The following is an 11,475-nucleotide window of genomic DNA, read 5'->3' on the forward strand; positions in this document are numbered from 1 at the left end:
GAGAGAGAGAGAGGAGGGAGGGAGAGACAGAGAGAGAGAGATAGAGATAGAGAGAGAGGGGAAGAAAGACGGGGGCTGCCCTTGCTATGTGTGTGTGTGTGAGTGAGTGAGTGAGAACAGGAATGAGGGGGGACACAATGAGGGAAAGGCAAACAGCGAGGCGCTGGGCAAAAATGGATATTGCTGTCGCCAAGGTAACAGGTACCGGGGCGGGAGAGATGAGATGGCAGCGGCATATCAAATAATACCAGTACTCTACCCAGACTGAACCCCAGCCGCTGAACATAATCTAACACTGTACGGAAGGCTCGAAGATGCAGACCAGGATCAAATGTGGGGCAGTCTACAGAAATTAATGTAATGCATATAGAAAAGGGAAAAATACATTAGAACTAAAACTCTCTATAAAAAAAAAATGTCCAACAATGTCACGCTGCATATTTTTTCAATGATAAGTAAGCGTCTGTAGGGCATCCTTACAAACTGCTTTACAGACATTTCATTTTTTATTAATGCTTCTATTATCTATTATTAAAAAATGTAAATTGCAGACACCAATCCAGAAAGCATGTAATTAACAAATCCCTTCAATAATCTTTTTTTAATGATTAAATACATACATTAAAATGTGAGAATAAAGAAAGGAGGGTGCTTACTTTCAGCTTTGGACAAAGTGCAGGGGTTGGAGTCAATCAAAGCCAGCTGAAAATGCTGTGAGAGAGCACACAAACTCCACAGTCAATTTCCACAGCAGATGACAGCGCAGCCTGGTATTGAGAGAGCCAGTAGAAATCTGGAATGGTTTGGGGTGGACCTACCTTTAGGCTTGACTCATAGTCTGTGTTGACCTTGAACATGAGACCCAGGCGTAGGTGGATCTCCTTTGCCCGGGAGAACCCTGGGTCAATGTACAGCACCTCCTGGAATGCTTTGATTGCCCTGTGGGACGAACCAGAGTATGGTGATGAGGAGGAGAGAAGGCCGCGTTAAAACCAGACAAGAATGTAAAGTGGCGCGTTACTACAGTGTGGTTGAATGAAGCGGTGTCAGGCTTCACCGGGACCGAAAACAGTGAAAACAGCGAAAAGATAAACGGCAGCAAAGTGAAATAATAAGAGAACGACCAGAAGTTCGAAAGTGTGGGATTATTTTTAAATTAAAAATAGGGACAACATGGTGGTGTGTGTACATTGCAAGATTGGGCTGGCTACATAGTTGAAGTATTTTATTATTTTATTGGAATTTTGACTGAAAACGGTTCTACTTTGCTAATATGTATATAATAAATGCCAGTTTTCTTAAAAGGAAACAAATTGGTTGTTATTATTAAGGTGATCTGTCTTGTTCTATTGTATATTATAATTGGCTTAATTAAGCAGTAAAGTATGTTTTATCCGATTACTCGATTAATCGATGGAATATTCGATAGAATACTCGATTACCAAAATATTCGATAGCTGCAGCCCTCGTGAACACCTAAGCCTAAGACGCAGAACTCTCTGTTGGTCGGATAGTCCGTGCTCATTCAAGTCACGCTGCGTGTGAGCTAACTGAATACTAAAGATGTTCCCTCCACAGAACCGGAGAAAGTACCACATTTGTTAGTTTTCCTGCGCTTGCCTGACAACTGAGACGGCAGCAGAAAGTTAACCGATACACGCTTTATTTGCTTGTACCTCTCACTGTGGTGGGTGAAATGTTGAGGTGCAGCACTTGCTGTGAGAAACAGGCACACGAGATGTCCCTTGGCCTTTAAAAAACACTGGATTTGCGTGTTCCTTTAGAAAACTGACTGTAGTTCTCCTGCAGCCATCGAGAACCGGAGCTGCGTTTGCTGATACTCGCATCTTGACGCTGTTCATGTATCCAGAGGTTTAAGCCGGCTGATTCATTTTGGTAATTCAGTCGGAACAGATTTCTCTCTGGTTGTGGGGTTACCATGGAAACAACATGGGATAGCTTCACTCGCTGGCATTTTATTTATTTCTTTTTTTTAGCTGGCAGCAACAAACAAGATAAACATATACAGACTACAACTGAGCTGTGTACTCCTGGTCTCGCATTCACAGACGATCCTTCTCTGCTGAATGGAGCCGCCTTTCTTCTGGAGTTCATTATTCGCCTTGTTTAGAGTGTGTTCAGCTGAATTACAAACAGGATTGCAGTACCCTTTGCAATAAACTCAACAGAATGAGTGATTTGAGGAAAGAGATATTACATGGTGTGGGTTTACAAGGGGTTATGGGCCTGACTATTTCTCGCAGGGTTCCTGCAGGTTTCAACAGGTTCAATTTAAGGCTTGATAAGTCCATAATGAATATAATAGTGGCAAAAAAAGTACTGACAGGATATGAAGGGAAATCAGTATTGGTTCCATGTCAGTTTTGTTTTGTAGCATGATCAATACAAAATAAAAGTAAGACTGAAAAATGCAACTTTATACAAGCAACGTTAACTTAATTCATCTAATCAAGTTTTAAGACCTGTCAGAATTAATGTGTGTATACATAATTCAGATTGTTGGATGACTTTTTGGGGGGCATTTATTGTATAGTTTTGAAAACAGACAGGAAAGAGGGTTGCCACTGCAGCAAGGACTCAGCCTCAGTACTTTCACCCTGCGGACACCCTGATCAATCAGCGTCGACTAGAGGAAGTCACTGCTCCCAGCCAAGACATAGTCAGGCCCGTAACCCAACCACGTCCCCCAAAATACAAGCTAATTGTTGTTTTCTTGCTGTTTTTTTTTAAATTTTTTTACACCGATTAAAGTGAGCTTTAAAAGGTGCTGGTGGGTTTGCTTTTGTTACCTTTAGAAATGCTAACTGTTTCCAGTCTGTATGCTAAGCTAAGCTAGGTTGAGCATTAACTGACTCCAGCTACATATTTACTGCACAGGCTTAAGAGTGGGATTAAACTTTCAGCAATAAAGAGAAGACAATGTAACACCAGAGCCACCTTTTTGTACTGTGCAGTTTTTAAAATAAACACACACACACACTATTGTGAAATTGTCGCAGTGCTTCTGTGAAGATTTTCCATCGTTAATTACAACCGACTCATTAGTGTGTTCTGTTTTAAGGCAAATGAAACAAAGACAGAGGGTACTCACCACTGAAAGGCATTATAATGGAAGTAGACCATTCCCAGGCCATACAGAAAGGCAGCATTCTGGGTGGGATGGAGAGGTGAAAGGTCATTACAACAAATAGTTGAAATAAAAAAAAAAACAACAACAACAGAACAGACAAAACTAACTGAATCAACCCAGCTAGCAGTGTAATCAAATATCTCTGACACTGAATGAGCCCTGGTAAACAAAAGCCTTACATATTTACATAACCCTGCAGCCACAGTTCAGTAATCAGTAACACCAATAACTAGAAACCAGTCTCACCGCAAAGGTTCAACGTTACGTGAAAAAAATCACAAAGTGACTCGAAACCTGAAACCGCATCTCACACCTGCTATCTAACCGAACTGAGGTCATACGTGCATCCTGTGTAATAGTGAGTGAACGCGTGGGAAAGAAAGCAAGACAGAGTGTGTGTGTGTGTGTGTGTGTAAATGACAGGCCATGAGAGAAAGTGAGCATGTAGGCACGTGTGTGTGTGTGTTTGCATGCCTCACCTTCCAGTAGTCTGACTGTAAACTGTAGTACCTCTGGTATGCCGATAATGCTGTAATTAAAAGGAGAGGAGAGTTTATCTTTCACTGCAATACCATTGAGGCAAAGAACCTGAGCAGTCAGCATTTGTGTCGAGCTGGAAAGGAGCCAGTCGCAATTCATTTCTGCAGTTCGCTGTGGTCGGCGAACAAAAGACGTGAGGAAAGTGAGGATTCCACAAAAGCACTTGAGGGCTTGGGAGGAGGAGAGGTTACTCACCTTTCGGGTAATCCTCCAAGAGGAGGTTGAAGTGGCCTAGCTGGCAGAACAACTCGGGCTCCACTTTGCCCTCGGCCTTAAGGATGAGCGAATCGTAGCAGCGGACAGCCTGGGGGGAGAACACAAAAATACTAATTGGTGCATTGCTGTGTTATGCAAGGGGCAGAGACATGGGGGGGGGGCAAGAGAGAGAGACAATCACAGAGAGTAAAGTCACACAGAACTTTTGAAAGTCACAGCATGGCTTACGTCAGCTCCCTGATTCTGGCCAAGTCGATTCGCATTCTTTTGCGCAGATAAATATCAGCCCTATACTAACTTACTGGAATGAAGTTTGCTGTAGATAAGGACGTCTGCTTAAGGCTTCTCTCTTCTGGACTTCCATTACAAATCTTCCTGTCCTGATAAAAAGAGATACAAAAGTAGCTGCTGCCTGCACACTGCACTATCAAAGGGGTTAAAGGGCCATATTAGTGTTCATTAAATGTGTGGAGTATTCCCAGCTTATATGTTATGCAGTGATTTTTCACCCACACCCACACAACCACATTTTCTGTCAATCCTAGCGCACTCACCGGGCTGTGGCGCAGGCATGCAAAGTTAAGTTGACCAATTGCACCTGTTTAAAAAGGGAAGTTACAGCATCTGCAGGAATTTCTTTTGTCTTGTACACTGCAACGGGTTTTCAACTGGTTTTCAAAGTCTCAATTTAATAGCGATGCCTCTATGTGACCAACATAAACAAACAGGAGAAGAGCGAGAGGACTATTTCTATGTAGTTATTCTCAATGTCTGCCAGGTTCAGTCGGATTTCCCCTTGAAATCAGTGAAACAAAGGCTCGAAATGAACATGTCCCCCTTTTTGTCCCAAATTCTACTTTCACCTGCCCCTGACTGTACTTTTTGTTTCATTCTACATAATAAATAGAGTTAAATAACTTTGTTTCAGCAACTTGCATCACTTCATTGACTTACTCTGCTCCACCAGGGAAGTTCTGCTTGCTGTTCCCTGTTCTTATATCTGAATAAAACATTGTTAATCATCCTGGATGCTTGTCCGCAATCCATTTATCATTCTTTGAGTCAATGGTTGAGTTACTGTTTTCTTGTTTATTCATAAATGCTGAATTAATAAATGCACCACAGCAAATTGTAGAGCAAATGCAAACCTGTTTCTGACTGGTATACAGCGATGAACATTTGTACACACACGCTTTGAATTTCATTATTATTTAGCTAAATAATCACAAAGTCACTATAGGGACATTGTATATTTGAAGTAAAACTGTTTAAATATCTACAAGCTCAAAGTAACTATTTACATATAAACTATAGGAACACCCTAATCCAGAGATCAGGAGAGAAAGAATGTGAGAGAGGTCAAACGTGCCCCATGCGCCACACCTACTGACTGAAGAGGAGAGGGAGAGACCCCAGGGGGATGAATTACAATATAATCTATTGGAATATAGTTCCCATATTTTCCCTGATGGTCTGAAAAGCTGCTAAATCTAGCGAGAAAGCCACTAAATTGGGAACACTTGTCTCTCTCTATTCGTATCACAAACTGGGTGCCTGCTCATGCAAACCCAACATTTCCTACTGCTGCAGCTTCACATTAAAACCGTTTAACTGTTGAGGCACAGGTTGACTTTTATCGCGAAGTAATCACAGGAAATGCAAGTGTTTATCAGTGAGATTAGCCCTGACTGCGATTGTTTCAAAACGCTCATTATGGGGCTTTTTTTTTTTTTGATAGCGGATCAGCAACCCGCCACACACCTCCAGCTTCTCAGCGAGGTAACCAACTCCTTTCACTGTACCCAGACTCATGCCGCGTGCAGCAGAAAACCAAATCACGGCTGCTTAAAGAATGATGATATTTCCTCTCATATCTTGCAGATTTGATGGAGATAACTGTTTATTATTTGAAATTTAAGGCCTATTTATCACATTCAACCTCCAAAACACACAGAAGACCTGCTATTTGCCCTTGGTGGGTAGCGCTTACATAATCAGATACATTTATTATGTTATCAGCCGACTGTAAAGTGAAACTTTTGCCAAGACAACGTGCAGCAGATCTGAATACCGTGAAAGAAAGAGGGACAAACTGACAAAAGCTGAATGTGTTTACGCTCTGGAAATGTACTTTTGTCTCGAAGATCTCAGGAATAAAAAAATTTTAAAAAGCGTTTCTCACATTATCGATGCTAAAGGTGAGGTCTTAAAACAGAAAGATTTATAAATTATACTCAGCAGCCAGAGCGTAACACTCTAACACTCACCACTGTCAGACTTCATTATCACACAGGATTTAAGGTCACTTCAACCGCTGCACATACACATGCACACATTCTCAGTTCATACACTATAGAACTACGCAAAAGATGGAGTAAGAAAACAGAAAGATGGATGTTTTATGTCAAGGTTGAGCAATGTTGACATTTTCACATCATAATTTTGCCTTTACAAATAATTAGAAACCACAATAGCAACACTAACTATGCACGTGATCAGGCTGCGTCGGGCTTTCATTATATTCTTCAGTGTTTACAGTCTTTCATTTACTTTGTGATACGTGTGCCGGCTCATTACTGAGCTGCTCCCACCAACAGCTGCATTTACGTTCCTACGTCCGGTGACTTGAGGTGGGTTTTGTTAGATGCGTTTAAATGTTTTTAACGAAAAACTTTTCTCCATCTTCCTTAATGATGATTTCTTCCCTATCAACAATCTCCACCAACATTGGAAACGTGTAGGAGAAAACGCAGACAGCCCAAGCTGACTGATCATAAAGCAGTTTTCAAATTAACAAAACATTCACCATTTCACTTACACATCAGAGTTAATACAATTTCTGTTGACTTTCTACACAAAGCTAAGCAGAAATACTTGAATATACTTATAATGAATCTCAGTTCAGTAGTTCTAAGCTTCGTTCTATTCATTTATTAACTGATTTATTGGTAAATGGACTGTACTTGTATAGCGCCTTTCTAGTCTTCCGACCACTCAAAGCACTTACACACTACATGCCACATTCATACACTGATAACGGAAGATAACTCAGTTGTACACAGTCACACATCGGGAGCAACTGGGGTTCAGCATCATGCTCGAGGACATACAGCACGAGGAGCATAACCTTCATTCTACAGTAGCATGTATGCAAAAGGTCCATCAGTACCCTTGTATATTCAGTGAAAATGTATGTTCAAATTAGAGGAAGGAGACCATACGATCGATGAAAACCATCAAATCACAATCCATCATAATCCTAAGCTTTAAAAGCCTACAGGTCAAACTGCAACCTCAGTGAAATACTCAACGGCCAAAATGTGATTCAATGATTTGAAGTATTTATGATGAAACGGACCAAATCTGATATGTTCAACAATGTCACGCGGTTACGCTAATCGAAATGAATTATTTCTGCCTGAATGACTGTCTGGTCGAAGAGGGCCGTGCTGACACAGCACTTTTAGTCAGGGCTGTTTATGCCAGTTTTTTTCTCACTGACAGTTAACTGCAAGTGGTCATTTTGTGTCAACCTGTGCACTTTTTGCCACAAAATAAAAAGATTTGCAGAGAAAGTCCCAAAGGAATCTTGAACTCCTCTGAGCAGCATTCAAAAATTCATTCTACAGTCGTCTAATGATGTCACCCAGGAGGAAATATTGATTATTTAATTGGGGAAGGGGGGAGGGTACAATTCTTGTTCATTTTTTCAGCTGAGCTAAAAATAAATGATGAACTGGATTTGGTAACCCTGCATTAACTACCGAGTTTCAGTTAAAAATTCCCACCAGTCAAAGAAAAGACGAGCATCCTTCGACACCGTCACAGTGTTTCCCCGCCAGCTCTGCGTGATTTAACATTATATTATCAACCGTGGCGTGAGAAAAAAATCTTTTTCTCCTCTCTGACTGACATAATTGCCGAGCCATCACTGTGTCACACTGTTCTCCTGACGCATCGCGGCAAGATCTGAAAGAATATGTAGGTTAACTTTTAACCTTTACAGACACCGACTAAAATAAATGAGATAAAGCCATTATCAGCAATTACGTACACTTCCTAATATGAGCTGAGAACAGACAAACATTCTAGTTGGTTGTTTTAGCCATGATAGAGGATATCTAGATTGCCCACCTTACACACACACACACACAGGCGTCACTCAACAGTCCCTGATGGGGCTGAATTGTTACGTAATGCAATACAGGTATACAGGAATGCACTGACGTTTTCACAACTGGCCCGCTGTTCAACTTACAAACCAAGCCCCGAAGTCATCGTCAGCGTCAATGGTACACGCCTCTCTATGCTGCGTGCATGCTGGTGAGTTAAACAGTATGTGAAATGGCTGTACGCGACTAGTATTATTTCAGTTATACTTCAGTAATCCCTGTGGGAAAAACTGTCCTCTCGGAACTGTTTTGCAGCAGAGGTCAGCCACCGCTCGGCCAGTCAAGGGCAACGCGAGAGCAGTATACGATACCGGGCACGCATGTCCTTTGCATGACCTGGAGGAGACATGCAAACTTCACCCAAAGTGGCACCTGTCAGCCCATCGCGAGGACTCAACCCAAACGGCTTTCTTGTAGCAAGAAGTGCCACTAAAAACGGATGACGCGACAATAACCCCCAATACAGATATTGTCACGCGTACAAAATAAAAATTAGGCCCTTCACGTTCGAAGATTACCTTTAGTCTAGTAATTCCAAGTTTACATCATTCCCACCTACTTACTGGTGGTGATACAGTGACCTAGTTCTGTCACAAATGTTGAACCCACGCTTATCTGCGTGTAGATAGAGGAACAGTGCAGCGAGGCGGCCATTGTAAAGTACCAGACAGGGTAGTCACTCAAAACTAATAAGCTACGAGCACAAAATCGAGTCATAAAACTCATCTAACCTTACAAACCCCCGAGGGTGAGTGTTCTTCATAATTCTCAGCAGACTACCTGCCATTGGACTCAGACGTATGAGGTTAATTGTTTGCGAGGACACATTCTGGTTCCTTTGCCAGTCGTTTTCACGAGCCATTCTCAGGTGACAGCGCAGGGAAACGATTAAGAGTCAATGTGTCTTTACACAAGCACAAAGCCAAGTTACTGCAGCCAAGTAAAGCCCATAGTGTGCTTTGTTTCTAAAAAGACACCAACAACTAATGGTTGCTTTGCCTCTGGGGGAAAATAGAAATCACATATGACATGCTAATATAGTTGACCTAAGCTATAAATCTAGCAATGAGCAATTCCCATAGTGTCTCATACTGCGCTCTGAATCATCCGATGGTCTAGGATCAGAATTACAGCTATGCTATTTTCTATCATGTCTGCTGCTCGCAATGGATCCTACACATTCAATACCAGCCCTATCTTTTCTTCATCAATTTAAAACCTGTTCTTTCTTGGTGCCTGGAGCTGGATCAAGACATAACTCCTCTTTTTCTTTTGTCAACATTCATTTAAGTCTTGTGCACATTGAAATAATACTGCTATATATATCAGATCTGTGCATTGCCAATTTTATTAACTAGACGTAAAGGATTGGTATTCAGTGTTGTATGTATGTAGACATGTTTTGACTGATATAATGATGGAGAAAGACAGACACATGCTTTGTGTACTCCCATCAAGGTTTTGTAGGCGGTTAATGGATCGGAAAATCTCGATCTTTTTTTCCCCATTCGCCTGACATATCAGCCGTGTTCGCTAGCTTCCTGACACATGCATGTGTCACGCTGCAATATCCTAACACACGAGGCGAGAGCCCATAGCACCTGTGGGTGTTTTTGTACAGGCCGGCCGCACAAGAGCAGGGCTGCAACAAGAAAAGTCTGGCAGCCACCGCCGACCATGCAGCAAGATCAATGTCAGACGTTACCACCACAACCATCAGCGACAAATCCATCACGAAAGGCACCAAGATACCCGTGTACACTAAGAGTGAATGTCCTATTATATGCACAACTGACACCACACCAACATCCACAGGGTACGTGACAAAACAGACCGTGTTTCATGTGATGGAGTGGGATGTTTCCAGAGCGCAGGTGAGCACATTACCAAAATAAAGCATACGGAAAACAACAAATCATGTTAAAGCACTGCATCAGTAAAACACATGTTTAGGTGCTGGCTCTGCAACGGTTTGATTCAAGCCTAACACACTGATGGCAATAGCACACTGTCCCTATTCTCTAGCAAGTATGGCACACCAATGCTTTTCTGCTGCTCCTGTGCAGCTAACGCTAGACACACTTCCTAGGTATCCCACACCACCTAGCGAGCGGATTCGTGGATGGCCCCTCCAAACCACGAGCTGTCAACAGCACCATCTCCTCCACACCGTCCACGGTCCAAGATAAAGGCACAATAGAGCAGTGTGTTGTGCCCAGGTAGACTGTGCCTGTTTTAACACGCAGCTTTCCAGTCCGAGAGCACATGCAGAGCCAAACAGGGGGGGCGATGCAAACTGTAAACAAAGGACCCTGACACCACCTAGGTCGGCAGGAGGAACACGTCTTTACAAAGAGCCCAGACCCGGGAGGAAACTTGAGGTGCACTTTAGCAGCACACAAACGAATCGCAGCTTGATGTTCATATCAAATTGGTTATATAGCTATCGGTGTCACTCCGCCATGTCCCGCCATCTTGGACAGGCAGCCAGCCATTAGCGTTACTTGTAACGTTAGTCAAGTCGCTCACAGCGAATAAACGTCCTGAACTGCGCTCCGTGGAGCAATGCAGGGTCACAATAACAACACAGCAGAGTGTGGTGAAGACGCTAGATCAATGCAAATGCTGTGGGCACTGGCTAACCTCGCTAAATAACGTAACCGGGTGAGCTGTGTTTGGTGCACCCTGAAGGCTACAGCGTCAAAACGTTACTTCCACCAACGTTATAGCCGCCAGATGAGGATACTTGTGTGTTTAAGGTTAGATGTTAAGACACCTAACCACCTCACAACGACATAAACTTCCCCCATTAAAGTGCAGTAATCAATGTGCTACACTTAAATAAAAAAATAAATAAATAAAAAAACCGTGACGACGTTGTGTTGTTTTGTGGCACAAATGCAAGTTACACAAGGATACGCGGTGTGGGATAAGGTTAGCTGTGCAGCTAACAGAGAAAAGGGCGGCTGCCTCACAAACATTAACGATAGCTGGTTAAACCGAGAGAGCCGTGGCTACTTGGCTAACAATCATCGTAGCCGCAGGTGCAGGGTCGCTGCTCGTCGGATGAGAGGTGCTAACTAGCGAGCTAGCTGACAGGCTAAAAAAAAAAAAAAGAGGGGCTGCGGCTAGCTGGCCTTGGTCTCCTCAGCGAGGGGGCCACTTGCTTTCTCACTGGGTTGCGACTTTGAGAGCGAATTCACCGCCGTGCATTGTAGTTAAGAGGGTTTGGGAGTGAGTCCTGTGGGTCAGAGGGCTGCTTGGTTGTGAAATACATCCAGTTAGATTTGCTACCTTCATCAACAGGGCCTTCGTTCTGGCGCCATCTTCATGAAGCTTCTGAAATCCAAACAGTGAGCTGCAAGCAAGAAGACAACATAGGCGGCTCAGAATCAG

General features: G+C 42.8%; 1 protein-coding gene across 1 annotated transcript in view; it reads right to left on the reverse strand.

Annotated features, from left to right (window-relative positions):
* The window catches only part of LOC118339951 (histone demethylase UTY-like), a 28,146-nt gene that overhangs the window by 16,074 nt on the left and 597 nt on the right, over nt 1-11,475 (reverse strand). The window contains exons 2-7 of the mRNA XM_035677782.1: nt 11,374-11,437; nt 3,887-3,995; nt 3,631-3,680; nt 3,113-3,171; nt 819-939; nt 657-711 (exon numbers count right to left, since the gene is read on the reverse strand). Of these exons, the coding sequence (XP_035533675.1) occupies nt 657-711; nt 819-939; nt 3,113-3,171; nt 3,631-3,680; nt 3,887-3,995; nt 11,374-11,437 (458 nt within the window). The remainder of the gene's footprint in view (nt 1-656; nt 712-818; nt 940-3,112; nt 3,172-3,630; nt 3,681-3,886; nt 3,996-11,373; nt 11,438-11,475) is intronic.

Source organism: Morone saxatilis, unplaced genomic scaffold (assembly GCF_004916995.1).
Source record: "Morone saxatilis isolate NCDOM2014 unplaced genomic scaffold, NCSU_SB_2.0 Contig6, whole genome shotgun sequence".
NCBI lineage: Eukaryota > Metazoa > Chordata > Actinopteri > Moronidae > Morone > Morone saxatilis.